The 22854-nt window shown below is 47.8% G+C and overlaps 1 protein-coding gene across 5 annotated transcripts in view; it reads left to right on the top strand.

Annotated features, from left to right (window-relative positions):
* The window catches only part of INPP4A (inositol polyphosphate-4-phosphatase type I A), a 136851-nt gene that overhangs the window by 82117 nt on the left and 31880 nt on the right, over positions 1 to 22854 (top strand). For 4 of the 5 annotated variants that reach the window (XM_047068515.1, XM_047068512.1, XM_047068514.1 and 1 more), the window contains 12 exons: positions 2313 to 2431; positions 4955 to 5071; positions 5361 to 5440; positions 7008 to 7119; positions 7925 to 8015; positions 8495 to 8642; positions 11501 to 11631; positions 13482 to 13586; positions 14115 to 14223; positions 19074 to 19257; positions 20499 to 20717; positions 21781 to 22036. In XM_047068515.1, the coding sequence (XP_046924471.1) occupies positions 2313 to 2431; positions 4955 to 5071; positions 5361 to 5440; positions 7008 to 7119; positions 7925 to 8015; positions 8495 to 8642; positions 11501 to 11631; positions 13482 to 13586; positions 14115 to 14223; positions 19074 to 19257; positions 20499 to 20717; positions 21781 to 22036 (1671 nt within the window). The remainder of the gene's footprint in view (positions 1 to 2312; positions 2432 to 4954; positions 5072 to 5360; positions 5441 to 7007; positions 7120 to 7924; positions 8016 to 8494; positions 8643 to 11500; positions 11632 to 13481; positions 13587 to 14114; positions 14224 to 19073; positions 19258 to 20498; positions 20718 to 21780; positions 22037 to 22854) is intronic. The other variant, XM_047068516.1, reaches the window with a different exon arrangement.

The raw sequence follows: 22854 nt of genomic DNA, 5'->3' as shown, positions 1-22854 counted from the left end.
AACAGGAATGTTTGTAGTGGCTTTAGTTACAGTGGTTCACAACCAGAAACAACTCAATGTCCATTAACAGAATGGTTAAATAAATGCAATACATTCACACAATGGAATCTAACTCATCAATTTAAAATAAGAGAGTGATGGCTGGCGAGGATGTGGAGAAACGGGAACCCTCTTGCACGGTTGGTGGGAATGCAAACTAGTGCAGCCGCTCTGGAAAACAGTGTGGAGGTTCTTCAAAAAATTAAAAATAGATCTATTTTATGACCCAGCAGTAGCACTGCTAGGAATTTACCCAAGGGACACAGGAGTGCTGATGCATAGGGGCACTTATACCCCAATGTTTATAGCAGCACTTTCAACAATAGCCAAATTATGGAAAAAGCCTAAATGTCCATCAACTGATGAATGGATAAAGATGTGGTTTATATATATATAATGGAATACTGCGTGGCAATGAGAAAGAATGAAATCTGACCATTTGTAGCAACGTGGATGGAACTGGAGGGTATTATGCTAAGTGAAATAAGTCAGGCAGAGAAAGACAGATACCATATGTTTTCACTGTTATGTGGATCCTGAGAAACTTAACAGAAGACCATGGGGGAGAGGAAGGGGGAAAAAAGTTACACAGAGGGAGGGAGGCAAACCATAAGAGACTCTTGGATGCTAAGAACAAACTGAGGGTTGATGGGGGGTGGGGGAGAGGGGAAGGTCGGTGATGGGCATTGAGGATGGCACCTGTTGGGATGAGCACTGGGTGTTGTATGGAAACCAATTTGACAATACATTCTGTTTAATATAAAAAATAATAAAAAAATAAAAAACAAAATAGAATAAAATAAAATAAGAGTGATTACGTACAACAATATAGATGAATCTCAAATACATCCCATTTATATGAAATTCAAGGACAGACAAAAATGATGGAAATCAGAAATTGGTTGCAGAGGTAGGGGAAGAATTGGTTGACTAGGAAGTATGAAGAGGAAATTTCTAGTCTGAAGGAAAGTTCTCTATCTTGTTGTGGTGATGGTTGCATGGGTGCATATGATCGTCAAAACTAACTGAACTAAAAACCTAAGCTTTTTATATTTTATTATATTCAATAAATGATGAAAATTCATAAAATCATATGAGAAGATGATACAAGTAGATAATTAGTGAACCGGAATTATTTTTCAGAAGCAAAAATCAATTTCTAAATTGTAAATCGCCAGTGAACATTTTAGAAAATGGGAATGATGAGGGCAGGAATGGCATAGTGTAAGGACCTCCAAAGATCCTCTCCTCCATAAAGGTAATGAGAACACTGGCAAAAATGGCCACAGTCCATTGCTTTAGATCTCTGGAAATTGACCAAAGACTTGAAGTGGTCTGGGAAGCATTTATTACTCCTCAAAAAAAGGTGGTTGTTTGGACCAGTTTTGAAGTTTGATTGGCCACATATTTCACCAGTTCTATGATGTATATTTTTTCATGTTTTACTCTTTAATCAGAAAATATCTAACAATCAATAGCATAGCATAGTCTAATGGCAGTGGGTCTTTTTTCTTTCAGAGTGCATTTCACAACAGATAGCATGTTCATTTCAGTGAAATGTGATCATCATTCTTATGGGTTCCTTCTGTGATAGAATTATCTGAGTCTTATCTATTAAAAATGCTTAGTACAATAAATTTGGTACCATTAGTTCCAAAAAGTAACATTTATAATAATATTGCACTTGATATGAGGTTTATAAGGAGAATAAAATGAGCAATAACTTCTTTAATAAAAACAAAACATAACAAAACTTTGTTTATGCTGCCACAGAATTTTGGATTTACTTCCAGCATACATTCACACAGAGACCTGTAGGACACCACAGCTCAGGGCTGGCCACCAGTCATAGGATGCAGGCATGTGTAGCTGTGTCTTGATTTTACAGACTGTGTGGCTGCTTAGCTCAATTAGTTAACAGTTCAGTTAGTTATTAAGGTCACATGTTATGGGTCAGACCCCATGTGAGGTTGTTGGCTTTGTGTTCTAGTCCATGGACACAGAAGGCCCCCTTCAGCCCAGCTTTCTACTGACAGTTACAGCCTTGCTGTCATAGGGCTGAGAGATTCGGGGTGGGGGGTGGGCACATGCAAAGAGATTGCTTCTAGTTTAAAAGATCACCTTCATGTGATAACTGACAATGTAAGTGTCTCATCACTTTAGTGTCATTTACTTTTTTGGGGGGTGGGGGTTTCTTTGGGTGTGTTTGGAATAGAGAACTAATTGGAGCCTGATTTTAATGGATTCTTTTCTTTCTGATCTTGATTCTATAGCTTGCAGTGAGTTGCATACTCCATCGCTAGATCGAAAACCAAATAGTTTTGTAGCAGTGAGTGTAACCACCCCTCCTCAGGCATTCTGGACAAAACATGCACAGACGGAGATCATTGAGGTGGGTGCTGCTAGCCCTGTCCCCTGGAGCTCTGCGATGGACTTGCATGGTGTTTGTAGCCCCCATGGGAGGGCTGTGAGTGACCTGAACACCTGTAGCTGCAATTATGTTTATGTGAATTGTTGCTGCGTCCCCACGGGTTTTCAGTACATTGACATTTTTCTTCACATTCATCTGACTGGCATTTATATTTGCCAAGTTATTTATAATTATTGATTTGCTATTGGCTGGTTGCTCTTGAACAACGATCCCATAAGGTTATTGCCGTTTAAGAGGTAAGAGCTCATTCTTCCTTGTCATTTTCATTTGGCTGCTACTTTTGAAGAATTGTGTTCATTAATCAAAGTTTGGAGAGTGTTAACTATTAACTAGCCTTCTTACTGGACATACCCCCATTTTTATTGGCTTTTTTGGTATGTCCTTTTGCACTGTGTGTTTTGTATTTACTTTTTACGTTAAAGTAAATGATATGCTTTCACCGTGGGAATTTTACAAACTTCTTTTAGATAATTTTGTACCTTATGTAAGTTATGAGAACTAAGGGTAGGAGTTATATGAGATTGTACAGGATTTTGTTTGTGATGTGAGCATCTATGTGAATTAACCCCTCCCTAGCAGTCTCAAACAAACTTAAACTACATTTCCTCCTCTTTTCCCATTTTACGTCAGATAGACCACCCTTTTTCATTCTCTTGGAAACTTATTTCCAAGTTCAAATGAACAATTTTGTTTTCTAGGCATCTGCTGAGCACTGCCTATATGCGGAGCACAGTGCTAGGTGCTGTGGATCATACAAATACCTCGGAGGCCTAGTCCCTGTCCTAAAGGAGCATACCATCCTTTGGGCAGGGAGGCAGAGTGAACATGGTCCATCTCTGCACTGTTATGTGGGAAGGGGTAGAGTAGAGAGATGAGGTCAACACGTGGGGTGTGGGGGCCCATCCAGCTGTGAGGATTAGAGAGGCTTCCTTGGGTGGCACTGAGTGAAATTCTGACTTAAGAGATCTGCGTGGGGCTCAAGAGTCTGTACTTCTTGCAAGCTTCCAGGTGATACCCATACTGCCAGTCTGGGGATCATGTGTTGAAGATCACGCCAGAGTTCTGTGGTTGTTACGCAAAGGCAAGTGATAGGAAAGTGTCATGTGGTTTGGGAAATAATTTTATCCTGTTCTGTGTATGCAAAAGGCCCAAGTGGAAGTGCAAGGGAGAGAAGCCTTGAACGTCAGGCCAGGCATTTGTAGCAGGCCAGTGCAGGCTTTTCCGAGGGGAGTCACCTGACTAGACGTGCTTCAGGGAGGTCCTTAGTTGATAGTCATTTGGGGAAGTATGTAGGGCCTTACTGTCAGTGGGAAGGAGTGGAAAGAAGGGGTGCTTGTGATAGGCCCTGGAGGTGGGTTTGTGGGAGCAGTTCATTGTCTCTGGGTGGTTGAGAATGACGGAGAAAGAGGCACCAAAGCAGACATTTGTGGCCTCCTTGGGAAGAGAGGCAGAGATGGGCTTAACCAAGGGCAGATGGAGGGTGAGATTGGGTGGGCTGTGGCCCCAGCAGGCCACCCAGGAGGGGTTGTCCGGCAGACTTTTAGAGACTAGGTCTGAAGTTGCAGAGGGAGAGCAGCTAGAGGCATGGGACCCACAGCAGGTACAAACAGGAACCATTAACCATTTGGCTAAGATAGTTAACCACTACCTGGGAAAGAGAATATGATATGGGGCTCTTGGGGGGTGGGGGCAGGGCTAAGCTGCCAGCAAATGACTACCTATGATCTGGAAACCAAGAGCTAGTCCTTTGAAAGGCATAGCCTTTGGGGCGCCTGGGTGGCGCAGTCGGTTAAGCGTCCGACTTCAGCCAGGTCACGATCTCGCGGTCCGGGAGTTCGAGCCCCGTGTCAGGCTCTGGGCTGATGGCTCAGAGCCTGGAGCCTGTTTCCGATTCTGTGCCTCCCTCTCTCTCTGCCTTTCCCCCGTTCATGCTCTGTCTCTCTCTGTCCCAAAAATAAATAAACGTCGAAAAAAAAATTAAAAAAAAAAAAATGAAAGGCATAGCCTTCAAAAGGTCAGGCCTTAATTATGCCAACTACAGGATTCTGGAAATAAGAAACGACTCAAGCCATTCATTTTCATCTGTCTTTGTACATCTTAAAGGAACAACCCACAGTGGTAGATCCAAGTATATAATTCATCGGAAGTTGTAATACTAAGAATACACATGTACATCCAACTTATTTCAATTTTGGAAAATCCCTTCTACTGAGTGAGAAACCCTTAGAGTGAGCCCTCAGGCATGTCTTGGGCGGTGAGCCTGCTTGTGCCTGGATCTATAGAGGTGTGTCAGACAACTTTGTCTTTTTGGAAAGCAGCATTTTGGTTGGTTTGTATGCATCCATTTAAGCCGCCATTAGTGTTTGTGTTGATCCAAGTTGGTAAGAACATTAGTGTCTCGTTCTGAAAATTTGGGTGTGTTTCAAAACCATTTACTTTTAAAAATCAAACTCTGTATTCTGATTATTCTCTTTTCTATTCCAGGGAACCAACAATCCTATATTTCTAAGCAGTATTGCCTTCTTTCAAGACTCCCTTATCAATCAGATGACACAAATCAAACTCTCCGTGTATGATGTCAAAGATAGATCTCAGGGAACAGTTAAGTAACACGTTGTGGTTCATGAGATTTTTCTTCCCCTTTTTTTTAAGTTCTGTAACCATTTGAGTGAGAGCTGAACACAGATTAACATTATTACTTTGGTCACAAATTAACTGATGTCCAAATATATTTGTCTTTAGGAATTTCTTCCTGAGCATCTCTGTTGGGCTCCTGAGATGAGGGTCAGATGTGTTATGGGAACCAGCCAGCTGGACTCCTCTGAGACCTGTTATTTGGACCAGAGGCAAAGCAAGCATACTAATGCCTTCTTTCCCCCCTCTTCCTCAGATGTATTTACTGGGCTCTGGAACATTCATTGTCAAAGATCTTCTCCAAGACAGGCATCATAGGTTGCATTTAACATTAAGGTTGGTGTTTAATTTTATTCCCTTGAAATAATCTGAAATTATGATGTCCAGGCACGGATGTGGGGAAAGGCCCCATTTCCTGTACGGAAAGAGTGCCCAGCCCTGTCCCAAAGGCTGACCTAAGTGAGGAGGTGGTTTGTTCACTGAAGTGGGCCTGTCAGGGAATGGCAATGCGTGGTGTCCATAGGAAATATGAGCCCAGTTGTACCTAAAGGGAATATGTGCCCAGCAGACCTGAAGGAAGTCTAGATACATACATATTTTTGTCTGTTATCTCTTCTCTCCCCAATAGAATATGATCTGCTAGATAGCAGGGTTTTTGTCTGTCTTGCTTCATGGCTGAATCCTAACCACCTAGAACAGGTCCTGGCACTCCATAAATATTTATGGAAGGAAAGCAGGAAGGGAACCCGTACTGTATCTCTGGAAGGAGGATGAAAGAGGTCAAGATGTCAGCCGTTTCTAAATTCATTTTGGGGACAGTTCTCACCCAAACCCTAAAATGGTGTTCTCTTTTTCAAAATAATGTAGAATTTTGGAAAATAGTCCGAAATTGCAAAAGGAATTTGGCGATGGTTAATTACCTACTGGATAGCACACAATTCTGAAGCTGTGGTGATGACCACGTGGCAGGCATTGGGCTGCAGTCCTCAGTGTGCCTAGGGAACCTGACTCAGGATAAAGGGCGAGTCTTAAGAGAAAATGCAAAGGGTACTGTGGGGCAAAGGGCTGCTAGAGAAAAATATTCAGGTACATCCTGTGATAGAACTAATTCTAATTAGAGTTAAATGAAAGAGGAGGACCTCATCCTTTTGAAAAGGAGCTATGTATGACTCTTGCGCAGAGAGAATGGGGAAACATTTTTCCAGGCATGAGAACAATGAGAAAAAGTCACAAAGGAAATTGTCGGTATATGTGACCACATAAAAATTGAGAACGTGGCTAATCAGACATCTGAAATAAAAAGGCTGAGGCTTTGGGTATCCCTGGGGCTTCCCTGGATGAATCAGATGGACCCATGCAGCTGGCAGCCACCCTGAGGGGTCTTAGGGGTCTTAGGGGCAAAGCTGACCAGGGCTGGAGTGGCATTAACTATGTCATAGCAGGATTCAGAGGCTTTGGGAAACCCTGGGTGACCTCAGCGTACTTGGTGTCCAGATCTAGGTCTTGGGTCTACTCAGAGCTTCAGGATAGGTGGGAAGGAGCAGAAGGGGGTTCAGTGCCAGAAGGAAGTACTCTCCAGTCCTGGTTCTGAGATGTGTCCTCATCACTCCCTGGGGCAGGGTCAGCTCAGGGGCTGGTGGGCACCTCCCCTCCAACTAGCTACCAGGCACATCCACAGGTCTCTGTGGTGCTGTGTCCCCTCTCAGATGCAGCCCTTCTCTGTGCTCTCATGGTTTCCTTGTCTGCCTCCCCCGGAGCCTGTGTATATAGTGAATGCTGGCCGGCTGACCAGCAGGCCGGATCCTGGCACCCCTCGATGACCCAGGATGGCTGAGTTTTGCATTTAAACAGAAAATGAAGTGCAGGCACAGCACCTCTCACCAGAGCACATTGCTCATTGCAGATCTGCAGAGAGTGACCGCGTGGGTAACATCACCGTGATTGGCTGGCAGATGGAGGAGAAGTCGGACCAGCGGCCTCCTGTGACTCGGTCTCTGGACACCGTCAATGGAAGGGTGAGCACACCACCTTGCCCCTCTCCGTTAGAAGGAGTAAGAGGACCTGTCCAAGTCGACTTTGCCTCTGGCCTCAGGGAAGGGAAAGACAGAGCCCCCAAGACAGGAGGTGGCCAAGTACCCCCAGGCACTTCTCAAAATAGAAGGGGGTCCCCTCAGGGAGCATGGTATGCAAGGCTCTGCTGGGGGAGCCTGGCTGGGGAATCTGCAGTCAGGAGGGGAGAGGGACTACTCGTGGGGGGTATGGAATGACACCGGGATTACCTTTGTTGTTTTGTTCTATCTTCCCTCCCAGGCACACACGTGCCCCACAGCCACCTTGTGCACCTCTGCACCCTCTCACCTACCTTCTCTCCATCTCCTCCCCTCCCTCTCTGTCACCCTGTCTCCCATGCATCATTGCTCACGCAGACCCTCTCATGCTCTCAGACTACAGTTCTAAGTAAGAGTCCAAACACTGGTAAGTGGTCATTGCCATAAAATTACTCCAAATAAGCCCAGAACATCAGGCTGTGATAACATTCCTGGGCATCATCTGTTTCCTCCCTCTCATTCTATGCATCACAACAATGCAATACCAGGTGAACTGAGCTTGTCACTAGAAAATGGTGTGTGCGTGGCCTAAGTTCAGTATACTGGGAGGTGGATTAATTTGTGGCTTGGGCAGTGTGTTTATTGTAGAGTAAATGGTGGAGACTAATTTTTTAAGAGTAATATATGATGCACCTAGGCCACATTCCTACTGGGTGTTCTGGAGTTGTCTGGGCCTTACTGCTTCTCTGTGCTTTTCTGTACACATCCTCAGATGGTTCTGCCCGTTGATGAGAGCTTGACTGAGGCATTGGGAATCCGATCCAAATATGCTTCGCTGCGAAAAGACACTTTACTGAAATCGGGTAAACAGCTTCCTCCGTTGGTACTCTTGCCACTCTTGTGAGTGTCCTCTTGGGCCCGCGGTCACCCTTTCCTCCCCACCTGCTCTGGTTATCACGGCCAGGCATCCTGTGCCGCGTTTTCAAAGGGCCGTGCCTTTTACCAGCATATGGAATTAGTAATACTCCAAGCAAGGCGGGGAGGGGGCGAGGGTTCCTCCTTCATTTCACTCTTTCTCATTTTGCCTTGGGTTTTGTGACTGAAAACCTCCCCACCCCAGCTCCTGCACTTTAGAGTTAGTTACACATCCTGGGACAAGAAGATTGCATGTCTCAGGGGAGGAGCACGCAGGCTGTCCCCTGGCGGGTTTTGGTTTAAATATTTTCGTTCCCTTGAGATGAGCAGTAAGAAGCCCTGCTGAGGGCCTGGGGAGGAGGGCCCGTGCGACAGGCCTGCAGCCAGCTCACACACAGCCTCGGTCTCCCCTGCCACCTCACCTCAGTGTTCGGCGGCGCCATTTGCCGCATGTACCGGTTCCCCACCACTGACGGCAACCACCTGCGGATCCTGGAGCAGATGGCAGAGAGCGTGCTCTCGCTGCACGTGCCCCGGCAGTTCGTGAAGCTCCTGCTGGAAGAAGATGCGGCCAGGTGAGGCCATGTGGAGAGACCAGCCACCCGTCATGCCCATGTCGTATGCCCCTTCCTTTCTGGAAAGTTAGATGTGGTGGGTAGAGCACTGGCAGCAGAGAGACCAGACTGCAGACCCAGCCTCCACCACTTGCCTGCTCTGTGGCCTGGGCTTGCCAGAGCCTGCGTTTGCTCACCTGTATCTTGGAGTTCCTGTGCAAGCCAAGGTGCCAGAAGCACCAGATGTGTGCCCAGCACTCAGTACCTGCTCCCTTCCCTTCCCTTCTCCTTTCCCCTCAGTTGGCCTTCAGAGAGTTAGGACTGGCTGATAGTTCTCTGGTCCTGGCTGCCTGGGTCAACGGTTTCCTAGGGTAGGGCCACAATGATACAGGCTACAGAAGCCTAAGTACAGCCCACTGGGGCCCTCTGCTCCTCCGTATATCTCAGCCCAGGGCATATTCCAATGGTCCCAAGACAGGGAGAAGCCAGAGAGGTGATTCAGCACCACAGATTGTGTCTCCTGTCTTCCTCAGATGTCATTTCTGCTCATCATAACATGATGTTAATTGTGAACACAATATGACAGAGCATGAAAGGAAACAATGCAGTCAGAATCTCACTGTTTTAATACAGCTGTTTTTAAAAATTTTTTTATCTTGAAAAAGAAATCAACCTCAGAGGAAAATGACAAGAATAATGCAATAAGCTGCTGTATCTCTCTACATGTACTATTTTACAGTTATTTTAATTTTAACATTTTTCCTTTCACCTTTTCCATATTTGTTCAGTTTTTCCTAGCTCCCATCTGCTTTTGCATAGATCTTCGGTTTTTGTGCTATAATTTTTAACTATGGCACAAATTCCCATTATTCAGACTATATCTTGTGTGTGTGTGTGTGTGTGTGTGTGTGTGTGTGTGTACACACACACAAGATGTATATAAGATATATATATATACACACACACACATATATATACATATATATATTGTTTTTTAATGTTTATTTTTTTTGGGGGGGGAGCTAGTGAACAGAGGCTCCAAAGTGGGCCCTGCATTGACAGCAGACAGTCCCATGTGTGGCTTGAACTCACGAACCATGAGATTATGACCTGAGCTGAAAGTTGGATGCTTAACCGACTGAGCCACCCAGGCGCCCCTCGGACTATAACTTGAAAGCATTTATTCATTTCAAAGGCATTTTGGTTTTGAGGGCATTGTTGCGTTTTACACACGTGGCTGGTGGTGTGCCTGGTGTGGGAGGCTTCTTGAGCGAGACAGACCGTGAGAGACAGACCCTCCGGAGAAGCAGGGGCCGTGCACAGAGCCCCGGCTGCACGAGCTGCGTACAGAAATCAGAAGGGGTGGAGAGAAGGAGGGTGGTCTGGGCAAGCCTCTGTGAGCCGTGACATTAAGCTGACACCCGGAGCCTAAGAAGGAGCCACGTGACATATGGGTAGAGACACCAGAGAGAGCCCAGCAGCAGCTGCGGCAGACGGGGCTCATGTGCTCGTGAGCAGACCCACAGCTGGTGGGCGAGCTGGCCAGCAGTGAGCAGGGACGGAGGCCTCACCACAGCCTTGCCCATGTTGGTGTTCTTTTACTTTGATGTTGCTAATTTAATAATAATAAAATGGTACAACTCTCTGTTTACCTTCAGAGAATTTAGTAGATTACACAGAATTAGCTTTTTTTAATCCCCCCCAAAGGAAAACATGCATAGTATGAAAAAACAGATAGTGCCAAAACAGCATAATAGTGCCAACAACATAAGTCTTGAGACCTTCTCCTCTCTGATCTACTTCCCAGAAACATCCACTTTTAGCCATTGTTTACCACTATGTTTCTAAATATAGTATTCTCTTAACTAACCAGTTTCAGGGATTAGCTACTCATTCCCTGTGATAAAGATTTTAGGTCTTTTGTAGTTTCCCATTACCCAGCTTCCTAATATGGTTATCCTTTTTTCTTTTTTTAAAATCCGTCTTGTGTTTTCATTATTCTGATTATGTAGCTGTTATTTTACTGCTGAGCTAAGACATTTATATTTCAGTTTTTATACAGCTTTTAATTTTTCTGGAGGTGACAGATCCTCTTTTTTCTTCTCCTCTTCTCCCTTTCCTGCCCTCATGTAACTTTTAGATTTAAACAACTCATTACTCCCATAGACAGCCAAAGGAGGCACAGCCAAAGTTGCTAGCTCCCCGTGGCCCTGGCCCCTTACCCTGAGGGACGGCACTGAAATAGTGGGGGCTGGGTAAGTGTGGCAGAGCATGGCCACCTGGTGCCGTCCAGCTGTACACTGCTGCTCGGCAGCTTTATGTTTCGCTGCAATGTTCTTAGGGGCGGGGCAGGAAGGCCCAGGCCTCCCCAGAACGCGGGGGCAGTGAGAAGCTGTCTCAGCAGCTCCTGGGGGAGACAGGTGAGTGAGATGGCCTCATGCAGTCGCTTACAGGCCTCCACTCCTCTCGTCTTCCAGGACGGTCCCACGTCCTTCTGTGCTGCCCAGACTCACATGGGCTGCAATCCAGGCCTTCACCCGCATGGCCTATGTGGGTGCCAGCAAGGAACCGCTCCCCTAAAGCCCCTCTCCTCCACTTGGTTTTCCCCGGACATTTGACAGAGTTTCTGTGAAAAGCTTCTCTGGGTGTTTTTCCACATGGTGAGTGGCCTGCCCTTCACACGGCCATTCCTCTTAGAGCGCTCTGTCATGCTGCCCCACTGCTTGCTCTGTAGACCTGTGGTGTAGCCATTGTGCGAGGCCTTCCCTGGCATCGGCGATATGTCCATGTCCATTTTGTTCTCCTGCTTGGTTAGGACTCCTGTGCACCTCGCAGAGAAGTGAGCCGGCTGCACGGCCTGATGTATGTGTGTCTTGCAGAGTGTGTGAACTGGAGGAGTTGGGGGATCTGTCCCCTTGCTGGGAGAGCCTCCGGCGCCAGATTGTCACTCAGTACCAGACCATTATCCTCACGTACCAGGAGAACCTCACTGACCTCCATCAGTACAAAGGTGGGTGCTGGGTCTCCCCTTTCCCAGCTAGCAAACCAGAACCTGGCTCCAGTACTGTCACTGACAGACACTCCTAATGGGTTTTTAAAAATAGATTCTCATGTAGGTGTGAACTCCTTAGAATATGGATTTCTCAGATCTTAATTAAGACAAGTATGTGAAATGCATTGAAAATTCCTTCTCTGGTGTCATCTGCCAACTAACGTAGGATGAAATTTAAGAGAGATGAAATCACAGGCTGTTGGTTCAAGGTATTTTTTCATCTTTGTCTAAAATGCCCAAGGGAAATGCCCAAAAGACATAAACCATTTACTTTCAGACAGAGTGGTTTCCTAGACTTCCCACTTTAAATATTTAACAGTCCTTGCATTGAACGTCTGAATTGTCTAAGTGGAGCTCTCCATTTTAAGACTCAAAAAAGAGTGAAGTACAGGAACCTTTCTTCTTGAAAGATGCTATTTGATTTTCAAAACACTCTTAAGGGTAGATTTAGAAGACTATTCTTAACTAATTCCCTTTTTATTCAAAAACAGAATGAATTTTTTGGGTTTTCTTTATTCTCTATCTTCACATTCTTTCCTTCTCCCCCATTACATAAGGGAATTTTGGGGTTAAAAGAAGATATCGAGTCTTTACTGTGGTTTTGACACAGAACATAGGAACTTGTCCATGAACTTGGCTGAGAAGAAGCCAGATACAGGCATGAGGACAAGATGATGGTGTCCCGGGTTTGGTTTGAATCTGAAGGGCAGGTCTAAGTATATTGGCAGTATATTGACTGAAGGAACTTAGGCACCTACCCATGCCAGGTACCTGTTACCTGAGAAAGCAGGAAACCCACATGAGCTTGAGTTTCCAGAGCAGAGAATCTCAAATGTCAGTGTGCATCCTGGTCCTTGAGGATCTTGCGGCAGTGCAGATCTAGGATTCTGCATTTCTAACAGGCTCTCAGGATGCCACTACTGCTGATTTCTGGGCCACTGTGAGTATCAGGTCCTGGAGGACAGTCTCCTAGGGCAAAATGCAAAGCAGACATCGGCTGGTCTGCATTTTGTATCCTGGCAAAATTCACCTTTTATCACTAGAGAAAAGGTCTATTTCTTCTGTTCTTCTGATTGTCGGTTAATTTATAATCCCTTTCTTTTCTAGGCATGTAGTTCTTAATTAGTGTTGGATTCTGATCAGAGAAACAAGATCGTAGATGATAGTTACAAAACATCATCCTCCTTAACTGCACCCCCCCCCACCCGCCACCTTTTGTGTAAACAAGGGAACACATTTAGGTTTGTGTTTCAGAGGGTCGCTATCCATGCTGTGCGGCATCTGTTCATCTTGATAGATCTGAGGTGATGAGCAGACCTTTTCACCCCGTTGCAGAATTGAGATGTGTTGCTCTAGTCGAACCAATTTCTCAGCTCTTGCATGATGGCAGTCTCTAAAGTTGGAACAGGCAGTCCCTAGCATGGACCCATTTGCTTTTTATAGCAGTGCTGACATCGTGTTGCGCAAAATCAGTCTTTGTGGCGGACCTTTCAGTTGAGAGCTGAGTCATGGGAAGGCAGGGCACCAGTAACCGTAGCCTTCTGAAGCTGCTTCTGCCCGGCTCTGCTCTCCACCTGAGTGCCTGGAGCCAGTCTTCTGGCCAGCGAGCCTCCCTCCCTCCAGTGATTCACCCACCCGCCATCTGGAAATGAAATGTGCTCATGGGTAATTCAGAATTTCCTAGGCCACTGCCAGCGTGTTCATGCTTACTCGTAGCGACTTCCTCAGAATATCTCTGTTCTACTTGCCATTCCTGAGTGCAGGGTACATGTCAATGGTCCTTGTTTTCTCATATTCCGTTTCTTTAGGTCCCTCATTTAAAGCAAGCAGTTTGAAAGCAGATAAAAAGTTAGAATTTGTTCCTACAAATTTGCACATACAGAGGATGAGAGTTCAAGACGATGGGGGGTCAGGTAACTATTTTTCTGTTCCTCTCGCTGAATCTCACTTCACTTCCTTTCTCCCTGTGCACCTGGCCCCCGAGTTGCCCTGCATATGTCCAGCCTTCCCTGTATGTTCTTCTGCCCGGCAAATGAGATAAGAGACATGTTACAGGACCTTTGTAAGGTCTTTGTGCCCTCGTCTTTTCCCTCCTTTTGTTCCTGCCCCCTCGTCTGTCCTCCTTCCAGCTTCCCTTTGTGTTTCTGTGGCAGAAAGTCGCCTGTCAGTTACCCTTCCCAAGGAGGGTTACAAGGTGAGTGTTGCTGGTGGCTGCCTCCGGCCCTTTATGGCCCCATCTCAAGACATGTAGGAACCTCTGCTGAGATGATGGTGCTGGGCTCTAGGGGTCCCGCAGACAATCCAAGCTATGGGACTGAGGGAACAGGCTGCTTGGAAATGGGCCGGAGGGGCAGGGTCCCAGAGCTGCGTGCATATCCCTGTAGCTGGCTTGTCCACAGGCCTGAGCCCAGAGTAATGGAGGAGAGCTTTCTGTCATTCAGATCAGAACTATGACATCGTCACCATCGGAGCGCCAGCAGCACACTGCCAAGGTTTTAAGTCAGGAGGTCTCCGCAAAAAGCTGCACAAATTTGAAGAGACCAAGAAGCAGTAAGTATATGGAGGGTGTCTGTGGTCCTTGTATGGCTGTCTGGTGCTTCCTAGGCTAAAAAAAAAAAAAAAAAAAAAAAAAAAGAATCAAAATATGACTGCAAAAATCCAGCCATCCACTCTGCTTTTGTGTGGCGGGAGGAGCTGCCTCGTTGCCCCTGTGCTACTCTGTGTGTGTGGCTGAGCTGGGTGGTGATGAGGGCACCTGATTAGTGGTCCTGACCCCGCAAGTGAACAGCAAATTGAAATCCCCCTGGAAGGTGGCTACCCTTTGTGGGCTCTCCGCTGGCTCAGCCGTCCCTTAAAGCCCTAGTCAGTCACACCAGGTGTGTGGTGTGTGTCGAATGCCACAAAGTGTGAAGCCTGCAAGAGATCATTTCCTTTCCTAAAAGGACTGCAGTGGTAAACATTCCCCGTTTTAAGAAGGCTAGAGGGGGTGGGGGTGGGAGCTGCACACAGCTGCAGTCCAAGCAGGAAATTGCCAGGTAGGCAGGTGGGGGAGGGTGTTGTGGAGGATGCAGTGAGGCGTGGCTGAGGCATGGTGTTTTGAGGAGAGGAGCTGAGGGTGAGGGCTGGCCTCGTTGGCAGCCTGCGCAGTGCGGGGCCACACGCTGGTGACCAGGGTTGTGGGGCTGACAGATGTAGCCCTGGCCCTGAGGAGCTCCCTGCCTTGCCTGGGAGCGGACAAGTCAACTCCACCATTTGGAGCAAGCAGTGCCATGCCTGGAGCATGGGTGACGTGGAGACAGCCATAAATCCCAGCTGTTGTGTTGGATATGTGGGAAGTGTTGGTACTCTTCCAGAATGTCACCCATCAGGATTTATGTAGGTGAGGGATGAGAGTGTAAGAGGTAGGGGCAAGAGTGTAAATGATCCTGTAAGATCCAGGGACCATGAAGTAAAGGAAGTAGCACAAAGGTGTCCCCTTGGGGAGAAGGGTTATTACTTGATCATGTGTTCAGGCTGATAGGGAAGATGAAAGTGAATGCATCTGGAGATGCAAAGGCCAGAGCAGGCAAGTAGTCGTAGAAGGGACTAGAGAAGAAAGTGAGATGCAGAGAGATCTTTGAGGAATGAAGGAACAAGCTGCAGATACCGTGGATCAGCCTCTGGAGAATGTGGAATTGAAAGTGTCAGACTTACAATGGAGAATGGAACAGCTGGAAGGAAGGTGAAGCAAAGGCCCAGGGGCATCAAGAGAATCAACAAGGCTTCCAGGTGGAGAGCATTAGCACCTGCTGGGGAAGTCGGGGGCTCTGTGCTTCCGTGGCCAGGAGTCAGGACACAGATTGAGAAAACTGACCGCAGACTGGGTCAAGGAGGGGGTGAAAGGTCAGCTGCAGTAGCCGGTCAGTGGGCTAAGGGGATCAGGGATGCAGGTAGGAGTTTCTCTACCCATGGGGTGAGACTGGAGGATAAGCAGGCAGGTGGAAGAGAGCACACCATGAGAAATCATCACTGGGATGTGTGCACAGGTTACCCCAAAACCAAGGGAGCCCCGGAGCCAAATGCAGGAAGAACAAGAAAGGGCCAGGGAATTTCAGCCTTAAGGGCAAGGCAACATTCTTGGGAAGCCCCCAGACAGTCTGCTTGACCTTGATTGATTCCACAAGGGCTCTTCCTTGCCCAGACAAGCCATGTAACCAGACCTGCCTGAGGAGTCACTGACTCCAGGGTTCTCTGGGAATTAGGATGAAGAGGAAGCTTCCTGGGCCCACCGCAGCTCTGCACAGCCAGCCAAGAAATTGCGTGTCTGTCACTCCATTGCATGTGGCTGTGTGGGGGTTAGAGTTGGAGATTTGAGGGTGCTACAGGCCCTAGGGGGGAAAGCCCATCAGGAGGGCTCACCACTGGCTGTCCCTGTCCCAGAAAGGTCAGGATGTTAATACCTGATTACTCTGTATGTTAACTTTAGAACTTATTTTCAAAATGCCTCTGGAGTATTTTTCACATAAATAATATAAATTTTCATTTAATTTCCTATTCCCATTATAAAACTGCTTGCAGAAATGATTTTCATTATTTGAACTTTCCTTTAAATGCAGACATAACTTGCCCACAGGTGAAATGTCTCCCTGGGGCTTGTGCAATGGCACTGATGTTGCTCTGATGACTGAGCACATTGGGCTCATGAGTTTTATTGTCCCTGCAGTGGGGGCCTCGACACCTAACTTGAAGAATTTTGACAAAAGATAACTTGGCTTTTTAATTTTTTGTTTTGCATTTAGTGTTTGCTAACTCCTAATATTTCATTTTGGTTCTTTTCTTTAGCAGTTTTGAGGAGTGTTGGTGAGTTTTCTGTCTGTGGAGAGAGTGTCTGTTTGGGTCTTGCTCTCATGTAGAGAAAGCCTGTGCTGTCCCCTCCTCTGTGAGGTGCTTCACCCCTCGGTGCCGCCGGGGGCCCCTAGTTAGAGCCTCGTAGACAGAATTCTCCCTTCCAACTGCAATGTTCTTTGATAATGAATAGCCTGTCTCCAGTCCACCATTTTACCTTTAAAATCTGGCAGCAGTTCATTGCTGTGTGCGCTCCGCTCCGAGAGAAGAACCAGTCCTGTTCCTCCCAGGCCAGGCAAGTCCCGGGTGCTGGAATTTCAAGTCAACCCATTGGTGTGGCTGGGAATCCCTTTCTGGCTTCTTTTACAAGAGTCTTAGGGCTTCAGGTTTCCCTTTCCCATCGCCTCTTGCGGGAATGAAGCCAGCTTACATTTTCATAATAATAATTTATGCAGATTTTTAAAACAGTGTTCCTTGGGTCAATTTTCCCCCTGAGGGCAAACCAAGAGTTAATATAACCAAGTGACTTTTTCTACCAAAGAATTAGATGGCAGCCGGAAATCACTGTCTGCTGCCTGGGGTCTCCACCGCTCCCCCAGGCCCTCCGTGGTCATGCCCAACGTGCTGGCTCAGGCTATAGCCAGGCCTGTGCAGTGCCCTTCACTTGGTGGCAGGCCCCAGAAGCCCCTGCAGCCCTTTGGAGCTGCTGCCATCTCAGAGCTGGTGAGGCTCAGGGGCCATGGCTGGGCCCTGCCTGAGATGTCAGGGCTCTGGTGGGGACAGCAGGTGCTGAGGAACCTCCCACCCACACTGAGGCCTCTGCAGCTTTCCCCACTTTTAGGACTAGGTGACTGTATATTCACGATCATCACTGAGCGGCAGCTCTTTGAAATTTACTCTTCCACACCCCCACCATATGCTTCCTGTGTGTAAGTCCTGGATTACTGTTATTAGAACGTGGCCTGTGAGAACACAAGGTGAGTAGGGGGTGGTGCTTTCCTTTTGACTTGGGGGGATGGTATGTATTGGTTGAAGTGTACACGACCATCTACATACACACGTGTGTATCTACATGAAGCACACATTGCATGTGTGCTCGAAATATTGGGGCCAGGGAAAAACAGATTTTTAAAAATTCTATTTGAGATTGTATTTTTAAGACTAAATTGTCTGAAATGGCAGCTATTCATTTGGAAGAGTGATTGCAGATTGGAAAGTAGTCATGTGCACATCGTGCTGTGAAATGACTTCTCAGATCACGTGGGCTTGGTTGCGGTCTGCTGCATGGGCTTCTGGCAAATCCATTGTGTTTTACTGTGGTGTGTGGGCTTGGGGTGTTGTTTCTTTCTGGGGTGCTTTGGTTTTTGGGTTTTGCATGTTTACACCATAGTCTGTCAAGGGAAGTTTCTTGGTGACCTGCCTTCGGGTTACCCTGGAAAGGGCCTGGCAGAGGAGGATCTCCAGCCCTCATCTCCAGGGGGAACTATGGAGGTTGTGCTCCTCCACCTTCACTCTCTTCCCCAAAACCCAAAGGACAGCCCTTTGAGGGAACCAGTCAGGGCTGATAAGGATGGGGACTAGAGCTCACAACTTCAGATTGCAAGAGACCTCCTCATCGGTGCTTTACCACTCTCTGCTTTCTTTGGCTTTCTCAGATGGTCTGAAAAATAAATGTGTAATATTAAGATGGTTTCGGATCTTCACTGAGAGACTTGCCATCTATCACCTCCATCTTGAATGGCCAAACATGGTGCTCGCTTCGGCAGCACATATACTAGAATGGCCAGACACGTTAGCCAGGCCCCACACAGCCAGGATGCAGAGTCAGTTCTCCGGAGGCCCATGTCTGTGCTGCGCAGGGGCTGGGCTGTAGCCTTGACATCGATCCTAAGATCACACACTGCTTGATGGTGAGAAGGCAGGGAAGGAGGAAGAGCCAGGTTTTCAAAGCTGTTGAGGTGCCCAGGCCTGGCCTCTGGCCTGGCACGTTCTGTACCTCCTCTTCATCCGATGGGACATTGTTTTTCCAAGTAGAGAAGCACTGGAGAAGGAAGTCCAGTTTGCTGTGGTCAGAGGTGTGAGGGAGGAGAACTATGTGGGCGTGCACAGAAAGTTTGAAGATTGGCCAAATGGAGAAATAGGTTTCTTGTGGAAAGTCCAGCACCCATAGCAATCTCCCTTCACTGCGGTAAACTGACCCCTCTGGGATTAGCAGATCCCGTGTCTCCATTTCTGTACTGCTGAGAACTTGACAGGTGAGGTTCTTAGGTGAAAGATTATTAGTATTTGGGTAATTACTGGGCTCAGTATCTGTGTGCACACTTACATAAGAATATAGACATGTACAAATGGAGATAAAAGACTTCATTGTTTTAATATTTTAAGGCTTCTACCATATGGACAGAAGAAATCTCTTGAGATGTGCTTTTGCCTGTCAACAGGTAGACTAGCCTAGGAGAACATCCCTGAGAATCAGAACACTTAACTTTGTGTTGGTTGTGGGCTAGGGTTGGGATGCTGCTGCCATCTTCATACATTTGAGGAAAGCCCTTAGAATCTGTTTTTATCCTTTACAGTACACCATCCAGCTGCCAGTCCATAATCTACATACCACAGGACATCATCAGAGCCAAGGAGATCATTGCCCAGATCAATACCCTGAAAACCCAAGTGAGTTATTATGCAGAGCGGCTCTCCAGGGCAGCCAAGGACAGGTCTGCCACAGGTCTTGAAAGAACCCTCGCCATTCTAGCAGACAAGGTAGGAGGGACTACCCTGCTGCATGTGGGATGGGGGCTCCCTTGGGTTTCTAGAAACACTTGGGACACCCCATGTGTGCTTGGAGGTGTCCACAGAAAGGGTGACATTGGGATGACCTTGAAGATCTAGTTTCAGGTTTCGTTCCCCCAAAGGCCATGGGAGGTTAGGTGATTTGCCTGTGGCCACAGAACTGGTTGGGGCAGGCCAAGGACAGATCCCAGAGCATGTGACTTCCAGCTGCTACTTCATGCAGATATGTCTCCCCTCAAATCCATGGGGTTCATTGTTGAATCTGGCATAGTTCCACAGCTTTCTTAGCAACTGCCTACTCAGTATGTTTTTTGCCACATTTTTATTGACTTGGAATTTGAAAAAAGAAGCTGAATTATTACACAAACATGCAATAAGGAAAATACAACTTCATTGGCCTAAATATAAACAGTAAGCTGTTTTCTAATTAACCAAAATTTGATCCTGATTAAAAATATATAAATATTGGTTTAAACTGGGGGATTAGATACACCAGATCATCTTGATGGATGATGCTTTTTCAAATTAGTCTCTCAACACACACACACACACGCACACACAGATTCTGATCACACTTCCCCACTCACACCCACTTTGGTGGGGTGAGATGCTGTTCCTGATCAGAATGTGCTATATCCTTCACATGTGTTCACTTAGCAAAAAGATTGAGAGCTGGGAATTAGATCCACTTAGAAAAGAAAGATGATGTTATCAGAAGGAAAATTATGAGCCACAGAACTAACTCCTGCATACAGAATTCCCCAGAACCACAGTGCTGTGCTGAGAGCCCCACTGCTCAGAGCCCAGGGCTTCAAGGATTAGATGCAGAAAAGATAAGACTTCAGTCATCGAACCAATGTCAGGCCTGTCCCCTATAACTAGAGTGGACAGCTCAGGGAGTCGGTGAAGACGAGGAACCGGGGCTCTCTTCCGGCTCTTCCTGGAGTCCTGTCAGGCTCAGAGGCAGGCAGGGATCGAAGAAAGTCAGAGGTTCCTCGACCTCCGTCCATTCTCTCTGTGTCCTCCAGACTTCTTGTGGGAACCTTTAAACTGCTCACGTGGCAGCCTTTAAACTCAGCCGTCCTGAGGGCTCTTGCGCTATGGAGAAGGGTACGCAGCTGGGTCTCAGGACAGTTCTGAGCCCTTAGAGAGGACCAGCCTTGCAGCCCCTCACCTGGGGGCTCAGCAGCTTTGGTTTGTGTGTGCTGCAGACCCGGCAGCTGGTCACCGTGTGCGACTGCAAGCTGCTGGCCAACTCCATCCACGGGCTGAACGCAGCGCGACCCGACTACATTGCCTCCAAGGCCTCCCCCACGTCGAGTGAGGAGGAGCAGGTGATGCTTAGGAACGACCAGGACACCCTCATGGCCAGGTGGACGGGGAGGAATAGCCGGTCTTCTCTGCAAGTGGACTGGCATGAGGAGGAGTGGGTGAGTCTGCTGCTCGTGGCCCTTATTCTGCTACTGAGCTTGGGTTGAAGAACTCAGAGCCTCTTGCCTGCTCCTCCCCACCCGGAAGTGCCTAACATGTCAGCTGCTTCGTAGACGTGCTCCACACCTCTTTTCTGGAGGGCTGCCTGATTTACCGAAGGAGATGGCATTTTCACACCTTGTGTCCATCTGAGGGGCAGGGCTGCTGCAGGCCCGACTGGTGTCAGACCTGGTTGTAAAGGGGGCAGTGTTCTCTGTGGAGCCCTTGCCCTGCTGAGGCCTCTCCCCTCACCAGGCCTCCTGCTTCCTCAAAGCTCTGCTTGCAGCCAGCCCTCCTAGGGCTGTTTGTATTTGGGGGGATAGTGAGGAGTCTGGAGATGCACCCGGACATTGCATGCAGAGCATTCTGCTTCCTGACGGAGTGGCCCTGAGAGCAGCATCTGTCTTTCCTGTGGGAGCAACACATCACACAGGTCGTTTTTGCCTTTTGTTGGGACTATTGCTTGGAGGCAGTGTTCTGCGAGGCACTGAGTTACTAGTCAGCAGCAAAGTGCTCCTCCAGCCCTGCCCTGGCGTCCTGTATTCTGCGTGGGTTTCTGCAAACCACTCCTAGCCCTGCCTCACTGCTTTCCCACTTCCCCCGTATGAAGTGATCAGAAGTTTCCATTACCTTCCCTCAGTCTCGTGTGTTTGATGGTTGTAGGAGGTGTGTGGTGGAAAGAGGAGCGGACGCACTGGCTCCCTGGGCCCTGTGCCCTTTCTGCCAGCTCTGGAAGGCACTGGGAAGTCCTAGCTGGCCTCCATGACAGTTATTAGCAAACGTGTCCCCAGCTTTAAAAACAATGAGCGCAGTGCATTTGTGTTTTGAAAAGCAAATGCAACGGTAATGGAGAACTTTGAATTAATCTTGATGTTCTAAATTCGTGGTATTTTAGTGATCCTAGTGGCCCAGGGCAGAGGAATCAGTGTGTGGGGGCACCAGGGGTGGGGGTGGGTAGATTGTGCTCTGTTCTGTTTTTCCCACTGGGAGAGCTGACCCAAATGGGCCCTTTTGGTTTGGAAGGAGAAAGTGTGGCTGAACGTAGACAAGAGCCTGGAGTGCATCATTCAGCGGGTGGACAAGCTGCTGCAGAAGGAGCGCCTGCATGGCGAGGGCTGTGAGGATGTTTTCCCTTGCGCAGGCAGCTGTACCAGCAAGAAAGGTAACCGGCACAGCCACGCCTACTGGATCAAACCGGAAGACCCCTTCTATGATGTCCCCTCCTCGCCATGCCCCTCCACCATCTCCTCCGCTGCATGCCATCCTCGCCTGACCACACGTGCGTATGCATCCACGCTTCCCATTCACGCTGCCTCCACCTCACGCTGCATATGTCTGTCTGTCTGTCTGACTCCATGACCTCTTCCCCCACACAGACTGCAGGGAGGGCTGTCAGGCAGAGCCAGAGGTCACTGTGTGGAGCAGCGGGCAGTGAGGGCAGAGGCTCCTGTAGTCCACGTCCCTGGAGCCCACGTGTGAATCTGCATGTCTGGCTAAGGCAGAATCAGAAGGCCCTCTTGGGTCTCATTGCCACATCAGTGAGGGGGTGCTCCTGGGCTTTGCTGGTTTGCAAACCAATCTGAGAATCTGAAGGAGGCAGAAATGCAGATGCTTTTCTGATAAGATTGTTTATTGAATTGGGAATTGATAGAATCAAGGAAAAGGTGAATCATGCAGGGACACAGCTGGATGAGAGCTGTTAGCAGGCTCAGCACACTTGTCTAAAGGCTGGTTGTCATTGGCTGGGCATGCTCTTCTCCAGCAGGGCATGCCGCCTTGGGAATTGTTGGTAACTCAGTCAGGTGGCGGCACCTGTTCTTGGAGCTGAGTTTAGGTTCCTCTGTCCAGCACCACCTCCGAGGCAGTGCCCTCAGTAGATGGTAGGACGTTGGCATGAAGCAACATGCTTCAGAAACCGTCTTCTGCCTGTGGAGACCCGGAGCATAATCAGCCACTCTGTCCTGCATATAGCCCTAAAGCCAGGGGCTGCATGCTTTCTAAACAGGCACATCCTTGCCACTCAGGGACCTTTTCTTGCCACCTTTTCCTGTAAGAGCTGATGGGGGTGGGGTTATGTGCCAGGCAGCTGAGAGCTGG

Source organism: Lynx rufus, unplaced genomic scaffold (genome assembly GCF_022079265.1).
Source record: "Lynx rufus isolate CCGP_SWC_20201006 ecotype Redwood Valley unplaced genomic scaffold, mLynRuf1.p SCAF_8, whole genome shotgun sequence".
Classification (NCBI taxonomy): domain Eukaryota; kingdom Metazoa; phylum Chordata; class Mammalia; order Carnivora; family Felidae; genus Lynx; species Lynx rufus.
Note: the sequence above shows the minus strand (reverse complement) of the source record. Positions and strands in the feature narration are given on the sequence as shown.